Source organism: Populus alba, chromosome 16, assembly GCF_005239225.2.
Source record: "Populus alba chromosome 16, ASM523922v2, whole genome shotgun sequence".
In the NCBI taxonomy this organism is placed as follows: domain Eukaryota; kingdom Viridiplantae; phylum Streptophyta; class Magnoliopsida; order Malpighiales; family Salicaceae; genus Populus; species Populus alba.
Window position 1 is genome coordinate 5,762,285 of NC_133299.1, and position 21,729 is coordinate 5,784,013.

The 21,729-nt window shown below is 31.6% G+C and overlaps 3 protein-coding genes across 3 annotated transcripts; 1 reads left to right on the plus strand and 2 right to left on the minus strand.

Annotated features, from left to right (window-relative positions):
* Positions 1-3,169: 3,169 nt before the first annotated feature.
* On the minus strand, positions 3,170-3,941 carry LOC118050141 (dirigent protein 22). The gene has a single exon (XM_035060392.2). It carries the CDS (start codon positions 3,827-3,829, stop codon positions 3,239-3,241), a length of 591 nt encoding a protein of 196 aa, XP_034916283.1. The 5' UTR covers positions 3,830-3,941; the 3' UTR covers positions 3,170-3,238.
* Positions 3,942-7,033: 3,092 nt separating this feature from the next.
* On the minus strand, positions 7,034-8,009 carry LOC118050131 (dirigent protein 22). Its single transcript, XM_035060385.2, has one exon. It carries the CDS (start codon positions 7,815-7,817, stop codon positions 7,233-7,235), a length of 585 nt encoding a protein of 194 aa, XP_034916276.1. The 5' UTR covers positions 7,818-8,009; the 3' UTR covers positions 7,034-7,232.
* Positions 8,010-12,535: 4,526 nt separating this feature from the next.
* On the plus strand, positions 12,536-14,174 carry LOC118050121 (large ribosomal subunit protein eL21z/eL21y). Its single transcript, XM_035060376.2, has 2 exons — positions 12,536-12,868; positions 13,731-14,174. Exons 1-2 carry the CDS (start codon positions 12,632-12,634, stop codon positions 13,986-13,988), a joined length of 495 nt encoding a protein of 164 aa, XP_034916267.1. The 5' UTR covers positions 12,536-12,631; the 3' UTR covers positions 13,989-14,174.
* Positions 14,175-21,729: the final 7,555 nt, after the last annotated feature.

Sequence of the window (21,729 nt, forward strand, 5' to 3'; positions counted from 1 at the left end):
AGCAGGATGCAATCATGCTATTGATAAACCCAAATCATCTAGTAAACAACGTAAACATAGATAAATAAATGACTTATGTTGATAGATTTGATATTTCAATTACTATAATGTTGTATTATTTAAATATTTAAAATTCATTTTGCAAGTATATATTTTTTTATTTGCATTTTTTAAACTACTTGTGATTATAAAATATAAAAATTTATTGTGTTTGGTTACTATGGTTCTTTACAAGTATTTGTAAGTGAGATAAGATTTTATATATGGTTTCTAAATAGTTATTTGTTAGATTTAGATGCAGGGAAAATTTGACGTTGTTATTTTTGTGGAATGTGTCATAACCCAATTTTTGACCATTTTATTTTAATTATTATTATTATTATTATTTTATTTACTGAAAAGAAAAAATGATGGAAAAAATAATAATAATGATGGAAAAAACAAGTAAAATGAAATAAATGAAGAATGAATTAAAATTTAGGTTAAGGGCAACATGATTAGAAGTTTTGGGGTTCAATTAAACTTTGGAATTAATCTAATTAAGCTTGAAACTAATTTAATTATTCCAATTAAAGGTTTAATTGGAGAATTGATAAATTTTTAGACTTGATTGAGCTTGTAATTAATTTAATTAATCCAATGAAGGGTTTAATTGGAGAATTGATAAATTTTTAGACTTAATTAAGCTTGGAATTAATTTAATTCATCCAATCAAGGGTTTAATTGGAGAATTGATAAATTTTTAGACTTAATTAAGCTTGGGATTAATTTAATTCATCCAATCAGGGGCTTAATTGGAAAATTGATAAGTTTTAGACTTAATTGGACTTTGGATTTAAATAAATTAATGAAATCAGGGACTTAATTGGAGAAATAGCAAAGTTTGGGGTTAATTGGGGACACGATTGCAGCAGATTAAAGTCCAAGGACTAAATTGTAAAAGGCGTCGAAATGCAGGGGATATTACAGTTTAAACCAGGGGTCTAATTATAAAAGTTTCGAAACTTCACAGGTCAAAGCGAAAATGGCCACTGTTTATCTCCAAACGGCGTCATTTTGAAGATCATGTTCATCTTCTTCTTCTTTAAGCCAGCAACCGTTTTCCACAGTAAAGGTAGAAAGACGTTGCAGCAGATTTCATCCGTTGGCTTCAGTTATGGGCACCTTAATGGTGGTCGACCCTCAGCCTACCACCCGTTACCAACCCGCTAGCCTTTATATAAACCGAAAAGAAGAGAAATACAAGCAAAGCACACAACTTTTAGGTTCCTCTCCAGAGCTCCCATACCAGAAATAGGCTTCCCTCACCAGTTCTAACTTAAGAAAAATGAGAGAGAGAGAGAGAGAGAGAGAGAGAGAGAGAGAGAGAGAGAGAGAGAGAGCATAAAAAATAAAGAAAAACAGGCCAAAATAGAGACATAGGAAAGGAATACAGTAGGGAATACAAGCAGAAGGAAGTAAGAGGAAATTCGAAGCAGAAACATCGCCCTCAGCAATCTCGTGCAACCTCTCTGCAAGCGAACCAGGTAAGTCTTATGCTCTGTTCCCCCCCCCCGTGTTTCATTAATTCATCTTCACTACCTGTTCTGATTTAAAACCAAAGACACGGCACGCGTGATTTGGATCACGCGTGCCTCATGTGGCCCGATCGGGTCACTAGCTTGGGCCAATGGCCGGGCCGAGCTGGCTGGATCTAGCCCAGCCCGTGTGGGCTACGCTAGGCCCAGCCCTAAAAATAGAAAAAAAAATGTGTGTGCATGAATAAAAATAATATAAATTTACTGTTTTATTCACCAACGCCAGAGTCGGGAATAAAATATTGGTTTAAATTTATATTATTTTTATTCGTTATATTTTATTTTATTTAGCAATAAGGAAATAAAAAAATATGTGTGCATGTGTAAAAAAATAACATTTATTTTATTGGTTTATTCACTGACGCTAGAGTCAGGAATAAAAACACTGATTTATTTGTTTTTTTTGTTTGTTTGTTTTTTATTTAACTACAAAAGAAATAAAAAAAAAATATGTGAACGCGTAATAAAATGAATCTAGCTTGTTTGTTTATTCACTAGCGTTAGAGTCAGGAATAAAAAATATTGATCTAAATTTATTTTATAGCTATGTAATAGTTACAAATGCCAGAATTGGAATTATTCATAGTTAGATATTCACTGACGCCAGAGTTAGGAATATTGCGAATAAACCATTAGAGCGTAAACAAATAAAATTTAGCAATTTAAGACAAAAACAGCAATGCAGTTTGCCTTAGGCTGAACGTTTAAGGGGTTCTAATATCTTTCCTTTTACGTAACCAATTCCGAACCATAGAATCTCTGTTGACTAGTTAGGATTCCTAGTGACCGTAATACTAGGTGACAACTCCTTAAACAAGACTCTTCCCTTAAAAGAACCAAATGCCAGAAATCTGTTCTCTTTCCATAATTTAGAATTATTTTTAAGGCCACCGCGATGTCGGGTACGACAGAATGAATGAGATTGTTACTAGAATTTAATTGATGTCACAGAACCTCAACATTTAATTTATATCAGATTTTAAAACACAACATCAATTAAGTGTTGCAATTCTAAAACACAAAATCAATTATATATCACAATTGAAACATTAATTAAATATTATGATTCTGTTCTAATCCTGATTTTAAAAAATATATTATTTTACTAAAACATATCATCATTTCTTTTTAATTTCTATGCTAAATGACCAATATATCCGGAAAATAAAAGGTGTCAACACTACATCATCCTCGTCATCCTCGTTCTCTTTACAAATATCTTGGCCCATCAAGACATCCTGTTTATTAATTTAGACTTAAAAAGTACCGTGTCCAACCATAAACATGATGCATCCAGCAGATTAGATGCTTTTTTCAAAATTATTTTTAATTAAAAATATATTACAATATTCGTTTTATCTTTTATCTTTATATTATATTATATTATAATATATTATATTATCTTCTTAAAAAACTTTAAAAACACATTCAAACACAAACACACTCAAAGATAAATAAAAAATTAGTTAAAAATACAAAAATAAACCGGATTCTAAAGTTTGTTCTAAAAAATCATCAATTTGAATATTACAAATATTTAAACTAAAATTAGTATAAATATATATAAATTGGTCCGAACATCCAAGAAATATAAAAAAATACAAAAATAAATTGTGTCCACAGGAGTACATATTAAAAAAAAAAAATCAAGCAATAAAAACTCAATAATGGAAGACATAAACATTATACTCCACAATAGCATTACCAGTTTTGAAGTCAATCTCATGAGTACTTGCCTGAGCATAGCCTCTTGCAAACCTGAAAAGCCCACTTCCGCCAACAATAGGCATCTCTCTGATGCCGGAAAACACATTGTTTCGCCCCAGAATGCTAAGGGTGCTCCCATTATACTTCCCTTCTGTGAAAACAAAGTTCAATGCCATCAGTAAACTAAGTTCACTTTGCGATGCCGATGCATAAATCCCCTGTGCTCTTCCTACAAGCTTTGAGTCGATCTCGGGCTTTACGGTCAAAGGGTCATCCATCATTGTGACCAGCCCAAATGATGAGAAGGATTTCTTAGTAATGGGTGCTCGGACAACTGGAACTGCAGTTGGGTTTCTTCCACCGACGATGTCATGGAAGTAGAAGTGAAGGTGGCTTAGTTTCTCTCGTTTGAGGCCTAATTTTTTAGGAGACAAGTGTCCTGAGAAACTGTCAGACTTTGCTGTAACAAGGGTCAAGGAGAAGAGAATGATAATGTCGAAGAGAAAAACGAAGGAACTAGTGGCATTTCTGGAGGTTTTGGCCATGGTGAATCAGATCTAATTGATGGTTGGCAGAGAAAGAATACAAGGTTTAAATGGGCTAAGGTTTGGTATTAAGGAGGAGTTCGTGGCGGGGAGAGCTTTCCAAATAAAAGTGGCTCTTGGGAGTTGGGAGTGCGGTTTGGCGAGGCGAATTTTTAGATGGGGTCCAAAAAAAAAAGCATTTATTTGTAGAATTTAATTCGGTGTAGATTGTATTTAAATTAATTGTATCTCCAAAAAAAAAAAAAAAAACTTCAAATCTCGCCTCACTATCAATCACACATTTAAAGTTCTAAAACAAAATCACATATCCTACAAAACAAAAATATTATCACCAATGAGATAATAATTGATGTTTTCCATTTGTAGTTTACAGAACAAATATATTATCACCAATGAGATCTTGACACAATTACAAAACGTGTAATATGCTTAAAAAAAGAGAGAGAGAGTATAACTACTACTCAAAATGTTAAAATTAAAAAACAAATCTTGAACACTTTTGGCTTTGGGATGATGAATAAAATAAATTATTTTTATGTTTTAAAAGTATTTTTTAAAAAATATTGAGATTTTATTTATTTTTTTCTTACTTTAAATTAATTTTTTAGTGTTTTCAAATTGCGCGTTTTAATATGTTAATATCAAAAATAATTTTTTAAAAATAAAAATAATTATTATTTTTATATATTTTTAAATAAAAAATACTTTAAAAAATCAATGGACTACACGCTCAACAACATCCCTTTAATAAACCTGAAAAAGAAAATAAATCTCTTACCATTTACACTGTGTTCTAAGAGAAATAATTGTAAATTCTAAAGTTTTCTGTAAACAACATGCTTTAAGCATAAAATAGTAAGTAAAATATGACTTGAATGTAGAGTAGGAACAACCCAATATCAGTAAAAAAACAATGTCCATTATTGTTGTTTGCCATATAGGTGTTCTTCGAAAATGTAATAATGGTTATTTTTTTTTTAAATAATTTTAATATCAATACATCAAAACAATTTAAAAATACTAAAAAAATATAATTTAAAATAAATAAATAAATAAAATTAAAAAATAAAAAATAAACAGGTCTCAATAATGAAAGAAACATAAACAGAGAAATTAAAAAGTCTGATGGCTGAATAAAATTAATGCCACTCAAAATTATCATATAAATTAGAGGCAATTGTTAAGTCAATCAAAAGAACTCATATATATGAGTGTTTGGGTTAACTTGTTTGTATCTTAATTAATTTTTATGGGTTCTGAAATTAATGATTACATAAATTTTTAGTAATTATTATATGAATAATTATAAAACTCGAATCATAAATTTTATATATATATATATAACAAAACAAATTAATTCAAAATTTGTATTACTGATTACCTCTTAGATAGTTTCAAATAACTCAAATATTGAATAAAGAGAAAATAAGAGAAGCTCAACGTCTTGAGATTTCCGAATGAAAGGTAACCTAACCCATGACCTACTTTTAGACTTCGAGACAGAGTTCAGATTGTGAAAAGTGAAATGGTAGTCGGTAGAGGTGACGGCATGGTCTAAAGAAGACAAACGGGCAAAGACTATTGGACGTTTGAATTTTGTGTTTTTCCTCGAAAGAAGGGCACTTGTGATTTTGCTATGATTTTGCTTTTATCTTTTGTCAGCTTTTATGATTTTGCTTTTAGCTTTTGTCAACTTTTTGGGAAGCATTGTTTTTCTGTTTTAAAAAATTTAAAATTTTTATTTTTATTTAAAATTAATTTTTTTATATTATTTTAATATAGTGATCTCAAAAATAATTTTAAAAAATAAAAAAATTTATTTTAATATATTTTTAAATACAAAATATTTTAAAAAAACATTTAAAATCACATTTACAAATAAACATGTTTATTCGATTGGGCACCATCTAGATCTCAAATTTCAGTGCTTTAAAGTGAATGCCATGTATTTAAAGGTCATAAGAGCATCTTCCTTGGATGTGTTAATAAGAATAGTCAATTTGGTAATATAGATTTTTATTAATGTAAATAATTTTTTTGTTTATTTACACTTAAATGGTAAAAAAAATTATTTAGAAGAGCTAATTATATTTTAATATATTTGATCTACTACAAAATAAAGAAATAATGTTGTTTTTGTTAGTGACATCTAGTCAATTAGTTTATTGCATATTTTTAAAGTAAATATTCAAAGTTGAAAAGAATATCTAATTTTTGGATAATTTTCATATAAATCCTAAAATAACTCTAAATATGTTTAAAGGGATCCTTAGAACTCTAATTTTTTAAAAAAATTTATTGTTTTTGCTGTATATATTTCATGAAATCTAACCATTTCAAATATATTTTACTTTTTCTTGTGTAAATTGGGTTTTGAATTTTTTTTTTTTTTGGAAACATATCGAGGAATGATATTTTTGTTGAAGAAATGAGATTTTGACATTTTATATGTTATCCTTGTTGAAATACATAAAACAAAGATGATCAACCAAGAACAACATTTTTTCAATTTTGGCTTCTCGTTTACGGTCAGCTTTGAAGATGCCCTAATGAAAGCAAAAGAAAAGTCACAAACAGAGTATGGAACAAAAATAGAAATTCTACTTCATTGTTATGTTGCGTAATCTCTTACAATCACAATACTGCTCAAGAACTTCGTTATGTTGCGCATGAAAAATAATTCTCTAAAAGCATAACTTCCTATATACGTGAAGGATTGAGGCAGTGACACTCCTAATTTCCACAGCATATCTTTCGATCTAGCCAGTTAATATTCTAGGATTAAACTAAAACTTCGAGGAGTGAAAGAATATGATTACAGGTGTTGTAGCTCATTTTTAGGTTATTCTCCTAACATACACTTACAGGAGTTAGATCCGTCGTTGCTCGACGCCACGCACCCCGCAACGACGCCGCGCACCCGGCAACGACAGGTAACAAAATTCACCGTGTAAGGTCTTTACGAAGAACCAAATATGTCTCAATTCTGCACTATAGTAACCCCAATAACCTTAATTAGTTCACTCTGTGATGTGCTTGGCATTTGACCAACATTTTCACCGTTGGAGGGTAACTTGTGTCAATTATTCGCGTTTGAAAAGAACATGACGTGAATAAAGTTGAGAGCACGATGCACATAGGCACAATTATTCAGAACATCTTGGATTAAGGAGGATATATCATTAGATGCATGAAAAATACTCAGACAAGAATTACAAATCAACTTTCATATCAAATAACTGTAGGGAAACCAAAACAATAGATAGTGATATGGGGGAAAAAAAGTTATTAGCAAATCTCTGTCAAGACCATCTAGGTGATAGCAGTTTTCTTTTGTTAATCACTTTCTAAGTTCTAGCAAAGTCTGAGTACAAAAAGGGAATCCTCAGTAGCTAGAAGGCGGTTAATAATGAAAGACATAGACATTGTACTCCACAACAGCATCACCGGTTGAACGATCAAACTTGTGAGTACTGGCCTGAGCATAGCCCCGTGCAAACCGGAAAAGGCCACTTCCACCGACAATCGGCATCTCTCTCACGGTGGAGAACACACTATTACGTCCCAAAACACTGAGAGTGCTTCCGTTGTACTTCCCTTCCATGAAAACAAAATTCATAGTCATTAACAAACCAATATCATTTTGAGAAGCTGATGCATAAATCCCTTGTGCTCTTCCTACAAGCTTGGAGCTGAGTTCAGGCGTCATGGTCAAGGGGTCATCAATCATCGCCACCATTCCAAATCCTGTTGAAGATGTGTTTGTCATGTCTGCACGGGCTATTCGGACCGCGGTTGGATTTTTTCCACTGACTATGTCATGGAAATAGAAGTGAAGGTGGCTTAGTTTCTCTTTCTTGAGGCCTAGCGTTGCGGGTGACAAGTACTTAGTGAAACGTTGAGGTTTTGCATTGGCAACGATCAAGAATGAGAGAGCTATTGAGAGAATGAGGAAGCTGGAAGCGAGGTTTTGGAGGATTTTGGCCATGGTGAAGATAAGTAAAGGGAGATGGTACTGGCTTTTAGAGAAGAAAGAAAACAGAGGATTTAAATAGGTGTAGGGAGCTACATACCTTAGTGGGTCTGGTAATAATACTCAACAAGATATTTTGTGCTTCCACTAGAGAATGATCGCTGGAAAGAAATGAAGAGGTGGGGCAAAGTCAGACACAGTGGCTTCATGCTTTGGCCGCCGTAGACTTCATTGTCTGAATGATTTCTGTACAAAAAGTTCTCCGGACATTTGGAAAGAAAAAATCAACAAGAAGAAAAAAAAAATTATTGATGTGGTGGTCAACTGACGTGAAATGATGAATTTTCAAACGAATCCAGCTATGGTCTCCAATTCTCACCGTTTTCACTAACTTGAATGTGCCATGTTGAAAAATTATTCATGAAATTTCACCAATTTTGGCTGTCGATTCAAAAGTTATATGCCAAGTAGATAAATTCAACCGTTTATTGGATGGCCCGTAAAATTTCTGCTATTCTATGCAGCTATTGCATTTTATATATAGAGATTACAATTTAATTCAACTCGACTCAATCAACTCAAATGAGTTTTTTTTTTTGTTTTTTTTTATTTGATGGATAATAAATAGAATACAAATATTATCAAATCTGGCCTAAACATAATTTAAAAATATATATTTTTATATATAAATATATCTAAGAAATAATGACTAAGATATAAATATAAATAAACTAACTAGTGGATAAGCATTATGATTCCTCTTCATGTACAAAGAAAAAAAAAGGGCGTAAACTGAGTTGAAGAACATCATAGATGAAGGTGGCAGTGGCAATTCTGTAAACATCATATGTCTAGTTGCAAGTTATCTTGAAGCAACTTGCAAAAGGGGAAATCATTATCTCACAAGGCTGAGTAAAACAGAGTCTACTTTGTTAATTAATCAACAAGCCAATGAGGATGAATAAACAAGATAATATTAAGCAATAACCTTAAATAATCACACCAGAGGTGAAAAGTTTCAAGTGGGCTTTTTTTTATATATATATATTAATATGGATATTCGGATTAGTTTGGACATATTTCGATTAATTTCACAGATTCTAAAATTAATTAACGATCATATAAACCTCTAGTAGTTATTATATTAACAACTACATAACTTGAATTTAAGACCACATGAAAAACAAACCCTTTATCTTAAAGTATTATTTCTAAAACACCGATAGTTAGTCGACCTTCTTTTTGTTGAATATGTTAGGGGGCAAAATCAAAGAAAAAGAACAGAAGACGCGGTAAACAGAGAAAAACGTGAAAGGAAAAGATGACTGAAAGACAGCAATTTGACCAATATTTTAGCTGCTCAAGAAGCGGATCATAGGTCTATAAAGAAATAGAAAATGATCTTGCAAGGTCCCCAGTCCCCACCTGTTAGGAGTGGCCGTAATGTGACTCTTTGAGGCAGGTATCGCCGGCGGAGAAGGGACGCAGAGGGCAGAGCTCCGGTGATGAAACAATGAGATAGCGTTTTGAAACTACCTCTACTATTATTGGAAAAACACATCTGCAATGATTACTCTTTTTATGTCAAGTTTTTTTATCCCATCATCAGCGAAACGCGAGCTAAATAAATAATGATTGCTGAACTCGCTTTACCTTTCCGAAGAATCCACCAAACTAAACGCTGCTGGGTTGAGAATTGAGTTAGCTGTCAATAAAGCTCTGTGGTGGATTATCAGAAAAACAAAATTGACTCAAGGAATACTGATAAAAGGAAATTCAAGTAAATAATCTTGCGAGAAAAAAAATTAGAAGAGTTTATTCTCAAAGAACAAATATAAATACCAGCAACAGCAATGGGAAAGCTGGCAAATCCTTATCCGTGCTTTTCACAAATTTTGAAATATTTTTTTGTTTTGAATTAAATATTTTTGGTTTTTTTTGAATTTTTTATTTATTAATATTAATATTTAAAATAAATTATTAAATAATACTTAAATCACCGAATTCTTGAAAGGCATGACCGGAGAAGGGGGACTCTGAGTGAGTTATTGTAGCATGAGTTACTATAGATTGTGAATGATCTCATTATAAATTACATTGTTTAGATTTGCTTTTAGCTAAAAGCACGGTGAATTGAAACGGTATAATGACAAAGTTGTTTTTGCCGCAAAGAGTTGCAAATATTTCAGAGGGTGGGGTTGTCTTTTTAATTGGGGAGAAAACAGACAGTTTGGGTTTAGGTGAACATGCAGGCCCCAACAGTGGTGGAGCCAAAGTTTTTTAGATGATTGCAAATTACTAACAAATATTATATAACTTTTTAATATGATTTTTCTTTGAACTTGATTGAGTTATATGATTTGAAGCTTTGAATGACTCTTCATTCTCGAGCGATTTACACTTGAAATACTTGTCTAGTGGTATGTTAATTTAATTGATGAACCTGCTAAATTTTTTTTATTATCATTAATATCTACATAATAATTAATACAACTATACAATAATTCTCTGTTAAACAAAAGTCAGTGGAGTTACATAATAATTCTAAATCTTTCACATGAAATTCATAGCAAAATACACATTAATTCATCAAAACTCATTTCAATTCATATCGATATGCATATAATAAGTATGTTGATTAAATTATACTTAATAATTTCAAGACATTTAAATTATTTCTAGAAAACACACAAAAAAATTGTATGAACTCACTAAGTCAAATATATGAAACAAGTTTTAATACTATACTCTAGTTTCAAATAAGAAAAAATACCATGATAGAAAAGGTGTAGCTTATGGGATTTAAACCCATGCCCTCACCTAACTCCAAGCATCTCATTAACAATTATTTACAAATAAATTTTTGATATAAAATAACAATCAATATATGTAAATTATAAATTAAGATACCTCAATTAAAAAATTAATCCATGATTATAGTGAATTAAGAGATCTCAGTTAAATAATTTCAATAATCTAATATGCTAGTACAAAAGATGTCAAGAATAGTAGTTTTGCATGAACATTAATTTATTCATTTATAATAAAAAAAGAAACATTTAATGGATTAAATTAGTAAATTCAAACATTTATTTTGAACATATTTAAACATATTCATATCGAAACCCCTAAATTATCATAAACCCTAATATTTTTAATAACTAATTATAAAAGAATAAAACTAAAATTAGACAATAAAATAAATAGAAAAGATAGAAAGAAATTTACCTAAAACATAAAATAAAGCAAAAGAAATTACTTGATTATGTGGACTTGAAGAGAAATTTATATAAAAGAAAGAGGCAGGCAACCGACGGTAAAAAGAAAATGTGGCTCTCTATTTATAAATTTTTTGGATAAATGAGCTATATATATATATATATATATATATATATATATAAAAGTCAATAATAACTTTTCACTTTTCTTTCCCTGTATTAAACCCTCACCAAAACTATTATATTAACATCCTATATAGATTTACACTCCTCTTGAATAGTTAAGTGATTATAAAATCTAAATCCCACCAAATTTTAATTTGTATCCAAAATATTTTTAATATCTTAAGATTTTCCTAGAAGTAGATATTTAAAAAAATAATATAAGTGACGGATATCATGTGATTGAAATTTGCTTGGAATCTTCACAGAAACCTCTTTTTATTGTTATAGTAAAATTCTCGATGTAAAATCAAATCAATTCGTAAAATTCTAGAAAAAATTAAGGGGGCACTTGCCTCCTTTTATCCTCACGTGACTCCACCATAGGGCCCAAGTTGTAGACACCTGGATTTGGGTTGCCCAGTCCTACATGCTAGGGCCAGATCCACGCGTCTGGCCACAGTCCTAGGCAAGTGGGTCTGAAGACCAACTACCTAGGGTGTGCAGACCCAAGTTCCTAGAGTTGGCAAAACCGCGTGTTGGATCTTGTGTTAGGACTCAATTTTCTTGAGTCTGGTGTCAAAACTTAAGGTTCTTAGATCTTAGGTTTTTCATACTATCGGTGCAACTTGGATCAAATTTGACAAAAAAAAATATCTGAACCGTATAATATTTTTTAATATTGTCATTAAACTAAGTACAATGGTTTTAATTTTGAAAATGTCTTACCCGACTTTTTATTTAACCTAGATTTTAAATTAAATTATATAAAAATTGTTAAGATATGACTTTGTTGACTAAATAGATTCAAAAAACAAAAAATCAAAAGAGAAAAAAAAAATAGTCAAGTTAACCTTTCTCAACCCACAATTCAGGTTATGTATTTTATTGGATCGAATTATTCTTTTTTGTAAAAAAATTATTATATGATAAAAAATATAAAAAAATAGTTTGTTATCTATTTAATATTGAATAATAAAATTCAATAAAATTTTTATCTAAAATATTGAATTGAAAAAAAATCCAAAAAACAAAAGTGCCATTAGCAATTATCGGTTTCAATTTCATTTTCAAACCAAATTTATTTATAGCTCGCCAAACATACACGTCCCCGAAATTACCCATTTTCTGAAAATACTATTTAGACCCAACTAAATGCCCTTTCCCCAATCAAATTCAACACCCACAGGCCCATGCATTTAACACTGAAATTTCAGCATTATTAGGCCCAACAAAATAAACAAAACCCACAGGCCCATGAATTTAACACTGAAATTTCAGCATTATTAGGCCCAACAAAACAAACAAAACCCAGAAGCCAGAGCCGCAACCACAAACCCTAGTCCAAAACCACCTATAAAATTCCCATCTAGGGTTTTAGTCCCTTCTGAGCACCCTTCCCCTCTATCTCAGAGCCACCGCGCAACCTCACACTCACTCAAACACAAAATGCCGGCTGGTCACGGTCTCCGGTCTCGCACTAGAGATCTCTTCGCTCGTCCCTTCAGAAAGAAGGGTTACATTCCATTGACAACCTACCTCAGAACCTATAAGATTGGAGACCATGTAGACGTCAAGGTTAACGGCGCCATCCACAAGGGTATGCCTCACAAGTTTTACCATGGACGTACTGGCAGAGTCTGGAATGTCACCAAACGTGCCGTCGGCGTAGAGATCAACAAGCAGGTATCTACTTATTTCATTTCCTGTTTTTGGTAATTATTTTTAGTGTGCTTTATGTGCTTGATGTTTTGTCTGTTTGGAAATGATAGGCTTTTTTACTTATATGTTTGATCGACATAGATAGCTGTTTTATGGTTGATATGCGTTTTTTCCTCTTGTATCTTAAAGAAGCCAGTTAGTGCGAGAATATCAATTTACGATGTTGTTGACTTACTGATGAACTTGAGGGTCTATTTATTAAGGTTTTTGGCTGTTTTTCTTATTGATTTTGTTGCTTTTTTTCTTTCTTTCTTAAAGTGCTATTTTCGTTATGGTTTTTGTTGCTTGTTGGAGCATATGACTGTGCCAGTGAAAGGTAGAATCCCCCCCCTCCCCAAATATGCTAGGTATCTGGCATTTGACTGAAGCTGAAGTAATATGATGTGAGGAAAGGTTTTTGTTTTTCTTAATTTTTTCGTTGACAAATTTGTTTGTTGTTAGCTTCTGAATGGTTTAATTTTGCTTTTTGCATGAGATTGAGCCAACACTTTGTTTGTTGTTAGACTTCTTGATTCCTGTTGCACCATTAAAGGTGTTCTCTTTTTAGCTTCAATTGTAGATAACCTTAACTGATGATTCGTGGGAAACAAGCTAGAAAATCATGTGTATGTTTTAATTGGTTATTGTTTAGCTGCTATATGACATTATTTCTCCATTGCTCAACATGGCCTAATATTTTGTGCTTTGCATATCATTGTAATGGATTGTCTTGCGTGTTTGTTTCCATGATGGTTGTTTGTTTTGCATTGGTGATTGATGCTGTTTGCCGTATTTTATATTTTTTGTGGTTGGAGGACTGCCATTTAATCCATTTTCTTGATCACAGGTGGGTAACAGGATCATTAGGAAGAGGATCCATGTCAGAGTGGAACATTTGCTGCCTTCAAGGTGCACTGAGGAATTCCGTCTCAGGAAGAAGAAGAATGATCAACTAAAGGCAGAGGCTAAGGCCAGAGGTGAGGTTATCTGCACAAAGAGGCAGCCAGAGGGTCCTAAACCTGGTTTCATGGTGGAAGGTGCTACATTGGAAACTGTTACTCCCATTCCATATGATGTTGTTAACGATCTCAAGGGTGGTTACTAGGTTTCCTCCCAGCGTTTTGTTATGCAGTTTGTTTTGTCGTTCTGCAGTCTTTGTGGACTGGTGCAAATCCATAGGATTTTCAATTTCAGTTTTAATATCTGTCAGTGATTAAAGACATTCTCCTAAGCAAGATCATAACATATTTGAGGGAATTTGGAATTCATTTTATCCAGTTTTCAAATTAAATGTTAGCTCCCCAGTTTTGCATTTCATTTTACAGCACTCACTAGTGGGTATATTTTGAAGATACTGTATAGCTGTGTTCTTCAAACCATTCCCGCTCAAGCATTGAATGTTAACTAGTAGATAAGTTATCCTCGTGGTTTTTTTTTTTTTTTTGGCCGTCGGCATCAACTTGATAATAGACTTGTGGAGTTGGAGCGAGCGTGCAAGTTCTAAGCATTGTGGAAAGAAACGAAGTTTTAGTTTTGTCGGGCAGGATATTCGTGAACGAATTAGAATTGTAGTTTCTCAGGATTCCTTTCCACTTATGTCGGGGTGTTTGATTGTGGTCTCCAACCAGTTTCAGCCATGTAATGTTTTGAGGGATAAAAATGTTTTTTATTTAAAAATGTATTAAAATAATATATATTTTTATTTTTAAAAAATTATTTTTAATATGAATATAATTAAAAATAAATAAATTTTAATAGAATACTGTTTATACCATGTTTCCAAACTGGCCTATCTATCTTTTGTGGGAGTCACAGTTGGACTAAATGGCAAAAGGAAAAAAAGAAATTATGTAATGTCATGGAAAATATTTTTTATTCTATCTTTTCGTTGTATTTTTGTTTTCATGACCAAGTTTGCCTCGCATTTTCGTTTTTAAGATCAAATTGGATGCACTAGTTAATATTATTATTATAAACTACTAAAAATAAATAGAAATTACGTATGCACGAAATTGTTAGTACATAATAAGCAGCGGTCAGCAAGCAAGTTGATAATTTGACACATCTCTGTAGCCGTGGTATGCTGTCCTCTGTTGTCATCTTAATGAAGCATGGAAAAGGTTGAAAAGGATGGTCTCTTCAAAGAAAAGAATATATGCTTTACAGCAAGCTTGTCACAAGTACTACAGAAGTGACTTGGGGATCTAAGATACAAATTATTCTTTCGAAGAAAATATTCAGTAGCCAGTGATTTGATATGATTTGAACCCTTTATTTACGTTGAAAGAATCTTAGCTACTATATAATCAAGGCATGAACATCGAGGCCCCTCTCCTTCAACCAAGAGGAAGCTGAGCTGCAAGACCAGGCTGAAGCTGAAGCTGGAATATGAGGATATCCTACGCACTCTTCTCTCTTCTACTCTTGCTAGTCTCAGGTTATTCTCTTTGAACCCTACAGATAATGAACCAGTTGCATATGTTCTATCATTACATTGTGTGTGTGGCAGAATTATTACATATTAAACCTGAAACAATCCTTAAAATTAACGAATCATATTAGCATGTCGTAAACTGGACGGGAAAGTATGATACTTGGGAGGTTAGGAAATTACATGCTTCATGGTTTCCCTCGTTAATCTTTTCTTCCATATTGGCAGCCAAGTTTAGCGAACCCCGGGCAATCATCCACGAGGTCAATGCGGTGAGGATTCCAGAGCACACATGCCACAAGCTGCTAGACATGAACAGCTGTGATTCGCAGAAATGTAACCAAGAATGTTCCAAGGAACCTCTAGGAGTGGGAGAGTGTAGGAATACCTTTTGTTCTTGCACGTATTATTGCAAGCAACCTCCAATGTAATGCATGTCTGTCCTGCTTTGTCATAGAACAGGAGTCCGTATTCTGGCATGTACAAAATGCATATTTAGGTCTAGAGCATCATCAATGTGGGCATAAGAGATGAGTCTTGACTATTGTATACGGATACAGTATTTTGGTACAAAATCAGTGAATGCTATTTGATTTTTCTCTTCCTATCATCCATTGCCATCCATAGGGTGTTGTCTTACACAAAGCAAGAGTAATTGACTCGGAAGGCACTGTGCAGAAGCACTTGGGATAAAATCAAGTCATCACCTCCATGCGTTTTGTCTCTTTCGGTTCAATCATCCATCCTCATGTCTTTCTCTTATCGTTCAAGATGTTAGCAGGCTGATTAATAAAGAAACAAGGAAAATAAAGCATCTGTTTTTGCACTTTTAAAAGATAACTCACATTTTTGACCGTAAAGACAACACTCAGTGAACCTTGTAGGCTACGTTTTCCATCCAACCATAGAGAGGGATGGAAAACAAGACTCCATTCAAAATCTATTTTTGAATTCTTCAGTTATTCATGATGATAAAGTGCATCATATATATATTATTGAAGGGGATTAAATAAATTGAAAGTACGCAGTGCTTAATGAAAAGTGCTAGAGGTACATAAGGGCAACAAGAAGAGCAAACACAAAGAAGATTAGGACCAATGGCATTGTTAGGATTAAAAGTAACTCAATAGCTTAAGTTATTAGGTGAAGTTTTAAAATATAATTTATATTATTTTTTAATATATTTTCTCAAATGAAAGCCTTTTAAGCTTGAAACTTGCAAAGATTTGCACTATCTTATGCTTAATTTTTATCGAATAAATAGGAATGGTGAGATTTTGAACTCGTGATCGTTTGGTCATTAAAATTATGATACCATGTTAAAAAATCAATTCAACTTAATAATTTAAACTGTTAGGTGAAATGTCAAGATATATAATTTATATTATTTTCTAAAAAAAAACATGTTTTTATCAAAGAAAACTGTAAAACCATCAAGATTTAATTAGATATGAGATATCCATAGTTATAATACGTTAAGATGGCCCCGCCAAAAAAATTCTTGAAAGATAAATTACGAGAATCTTTTATCATCAGAAATTCCAAAACTGCTTTAAACCGACTCACAATACGAGTTCACATTGTTATTCCGATCAAAATCAAGCTTGTTAAGCTCTGAACAAATCTGTCAAGCCCAATGTAAGATCACTTTCAACAAATCTTGCTTTGAATACATAAAACACATTCATAAGTAAAAAATGGGTTCTTGAATAAACCTGATAAAATGAGGACAAGGACGAAGAAATTATTGTAATGAAGCTGACTCTTAGCCATCTCTAGAAAAAAAAAAAAAAAAAGGTCAAATTGAAAAAGCTTTTCTCAAGTCTTTCCTCTATGAAATGTTGCAGTCCTTTGTTTTTTTGTTTTTTTCCTTCCTGATCAGTAAATGCTGCAGTCCTAAGTTACTGATTTGGAGGAACTATTTATAATGAGGGAAATTTTATTATAAATGAATTCAAAATTTAAAATATGAATGAAGGCAAATTGGATTTACATCTAAACCACACTACAATTTAAAGCTGCTGGTGCCTTTAGTTGGAAAGCAATTCCTATGTATATATAGCTGAAATCTATATACTACGCAATTTGTCACATGATCAGCTCCAGAATTTATTTGGGATTTAACCAGTTCCAGAATTAATTTGTGTCTCTTTTCAATATTTTATTATAAAAGAAGTAAAATACACATTGCTTCCTTGGGGGAAAGGAAAAGTGGTTTTATATTCGTTAGAAAGAAAAAAAAGGACAAAGCTATGTTACAAGGAGGTTGGGGCCTGGGTTGCAAGGGTACAAATTAATTCTAGAATATTACAGTACCTTGTATTCCAAAAAAAAAACAGAGAATTAGGCTATAAAGATATAAAGATAAAGTTTGGTTATTTTAACAGTACAAAAGAGACCTAAGCAACGAAGATAACAGGAAAAAAAAATAGAGATAAAATTACATTTGGTAGGAATGTATAATATAAAATGATAGTGTTTATCTTTTGTTTGATTAAGGTAAATAAAACAGAATAAAATATTAAAAAAAATATTTTACTTTTAATATGTATTATTGTTAAGCTTATATATTAAAAAAATAATTAGATATATTTGTTTTACTTTAGTTTATATTGAGTGTTGAAATTAATTATATTATAATAACTATAATTATAAAACCAATACTGATTTAACGGGTTAATTAAAGGCCTAGACTAGTTCGAGCTTAAGAAAAAAAACTAGAGGAAGGATTGACTCAATTTAATTTCGATCAAAAACCCAGGTCAACTAAAGTAAATAAAATTAACTTTTTAATTAAAAGAAAAAAATTGGTCAAAATAAGATTGCTTTTATTATTATTTTTTTTAAAAAAATTGGTTTAGGTGATCTAAACTTTGCCTTGTGTTGACTCTCAAGTTGGGTATTAAAACTATGATAATAATTATTTTTACATATATATTGACAGGGGTTAACTCGTGTTGATCCCAAACCGTGATTTGAGCTTTGCCTTAGCTGACCTCTAAGTATAGTTCTAAAACTATGATAATAATAATTTTTATCATTACATTAACCTGGGTTAAAGTAAGTTCACTCTCCTGATCCATAGTCTAGGCATTACCTCTCAGGTTGATTCTCAAATCAAGTTTTAAAACAATGATAATAACTGCTTTTATGTTATGATGACCAAGGTCAACCTGAGTTTACCCTTTTAACACGTGATCTTTGCTTTACCCAGGATTGATCTTTGAATCAAGTTTTAAAATTATGATAATAATTAATATTGACTTGGGTTAACAATCAATATAACACATGATTTGGGTATAGTCCCAAATTGACCCTCGAAACATCTTTTAAAACTATAATAATAACCATATTTATTCTTACGTTGACTCAAGTGGGTTTTTGAATTCATGGATTCCTTCACTGAATTTCTTTTGAATTGGTGTTATTGGAAAGTGTAGGAAGGCTTCTCTTAAATCAATTTCAATTGTTTGTTGTGTATGTGATTTTCTCTAACGGTTAGATTATTATAAATTTGAGAATTTGTTGGGAAAATGGTATAATTAGCAAACAAATAAAATGAATTTGAAGCCAACCATGAATTTTTTTTTTAGAATTTTGTGTTTAAAATGGTATAATTAGCAGACAAATAAAATGAATTTGAAGCCAACCATGATGAATGAATTTGAAGCCAACCATGGATTTTTAAACCATAGGTGCCCAGCCTTGAATGTTTATGTATAGGAAGTTTTTTATTTTGAACATGAAATTGTGTTAATGGTGTGTTTGAATTATTTTATTTATGATGTGATGATAAGTACATGTTTGGACTAATTATGTCTTTTTTTGAAGCATTTTATAATTATTAGAAATTTGAAAATTTATTGGGAAAATATTTGTTTGATTTAATATTTTAGGATTTTATGTTTGAAATAGTGTAATTAGTAGACAAATGAATGGAATTGAGGCCAACCATGGATTTTTTTTATTATTATTATCGTGGGTATCTGGGCTAACTTGCATGCACCTCGACTAATCCCACGTGTCCTAAAATTAACGATTATATAAGCCTCCAGTTGTCATCATGTTATCATCCATGACTTGATGTTAATGGTGTGTTTGAATTTTTTTGGGATTAAACAACTAAGGATTTTTATGATCTTAAGAAGAGTTGTGGGAAAGTTATCATTAGTAATTAATGTTTATGTCTAATCCAATAATTTAATAAAACTATGTCTCTTGCATGTTCCTCTCATTAACCACCGCCATCCTACCATCAAAATCAAGTTTTTTTTAGTTTTTATACTTAAAAAATAATAGACATCATCTTTATTGCATCTTTTTAGATGAAAGGTTGTTATTGTTTATATTATTTTAAAATTTTATATTTTTTAACTTATCCATAATTTTAAATCTTGATGTGAATCTCTAAAAATATAAACTCCGGAAAAAAATAACATTAATCTTTAAAATTAGAAATTTCATCAATTTTGATTTTAAAAAAAAAAACTTTGACATCAAATCCTATGAATAGGAAATTTCATCGGTAAAGGAGGTTTTTTTTATAATAAATTCATGACATTAATTTGTATTTGTAGGATATTTTTTCAAAGATAAAATTCTATCCGTTATTTTATTTTATTTTTATTTTTTATATGTCGACAGAACTTGCCTTTTAATGTAGGCCAAAGCTTAATGAACTTGTTGCTAAGACTGAATGACATGCAAAATATTTTCTTTTTTTCGAAATGACAAAACAAATAAAAAATGCTAAGATATGCAAAATATTATTTTGTAGTTTTTCCTTTTCATTTTTTTTTTCCTTTTAAAAATGGGTTTTTCGGTATGGAGCAAAAATATGCTAAAATGATTTTTTTTAAAAAGAATTGGCTATGAAAAATAATAAAAGAAGATTTAAATTCATATAAAAAATCTGTTCTATCCTTTTCTTTTTTGTTTTTATTTAATTGTTTTTTTCTTTTGTATTATTCTCTTCCGAATTATCATGGCCCATGAACACGTAAAACAAGAGACCCAGCCCGAGGGTCCTTTCCATGTAAGGCCTCGAAAACACATGTCTACACAAGAGCCCATTATGGCATCAGCCCAGGAAACCGTGGATTAAAAAAAACCCAAGACTCCATGTTAAGAAAACACAAGAAAATAACCAACTAATTAGGTTATATATTTGTTTTTTCAGAGGTTATTAATTCATGCATTATAAAATAAAGTTATTTAGTCTCAGAAATTAATTGAGATATACATGACCGACCGATTCATGCTAAGTCTTTCAAAACCACAAAGACAGGAGTACATGACATCAAAACAGAAGAGGAGGAGGTCACATGCCCCTACTATGTCAAAATTACATAGAGCCATCTTGCCCTGCCCCTAGTGCTATGTTATGCTACCATATAAAGCAAAGGCAACAGGTGCTTTCCTTCTCTCGACAGAAACAATATAGATTTTGAAGGAAAAGAAACATACCTAAGGTCCTTCGATTCCTTAGCTACTGATTTGATGATGCTATGCCACTCCAAGGATCGTCTTTGAAGCTTGAAGGATGCATTCTCGAAGGTGACTTCCCGAAGCTAGCGGCTTTAATAATGGTGATGCCCAGGGGACTTCTTTCTCAAAGAAAAAGACTTGATCTCTCTCCCCTATGAAAGTTAGTAGCTCAGAAAAGAGAGTGGCTTTGCTTGACTTACTGCTTTGAAGCCACAAGCAAGAGTAGAGATAGAAGTAGACCTGTGTTTAGGTTCCTGGTATCCTATGTGATTGGGACTGATGTATACGAGACTGGTTGGAGTTTGATGTGTTTTCAAGGCGAACATTAAGGGTTTTTTTAATTTGTGTTATTTTTTCAAAACTTTTATCAAATTGTATTAAAATTTTAAAATACCCCTATCTCTCTCTCTACCCTTTCTCCTTGGTATGCTTGTTTTTTGTTTAATATAATTTTGTATCAACTATATTTTATTCGAGAATCCAATCTAGGATTAAAGGACCCACCATCAACTTCTATCCTTGTAAGTTGACTATCAAGTAATAAAATTAGTGAATACATGTTTATATTTGTCAAATTGATGTTTCATGTTTGTTTTTGTTTGATATAAATGTGTATCAATTGTTTTTTATTCAAGAACTTAACCCAAGATTATTGCCTCCTATCATTAGGTGTTGATTATTGACTAATAGAATTAGCAATATATGTTTATATCTTTTATGTTGGTATTGCATGATTTTTGTTTGACATAAATGCATATCAAATGTATTATATCCAAGAACTCAATACAAGATTAGAGAACCCGTTGTCGGATCCTATCTTTGGATGTTGACTATTAGGTAGTATAATTAGTCGATACATGTTTATGTCGTGTGTTGTTATTTTATGTTCTGATGTATAAGTTATCATATACTTTAAGAACTTAACATA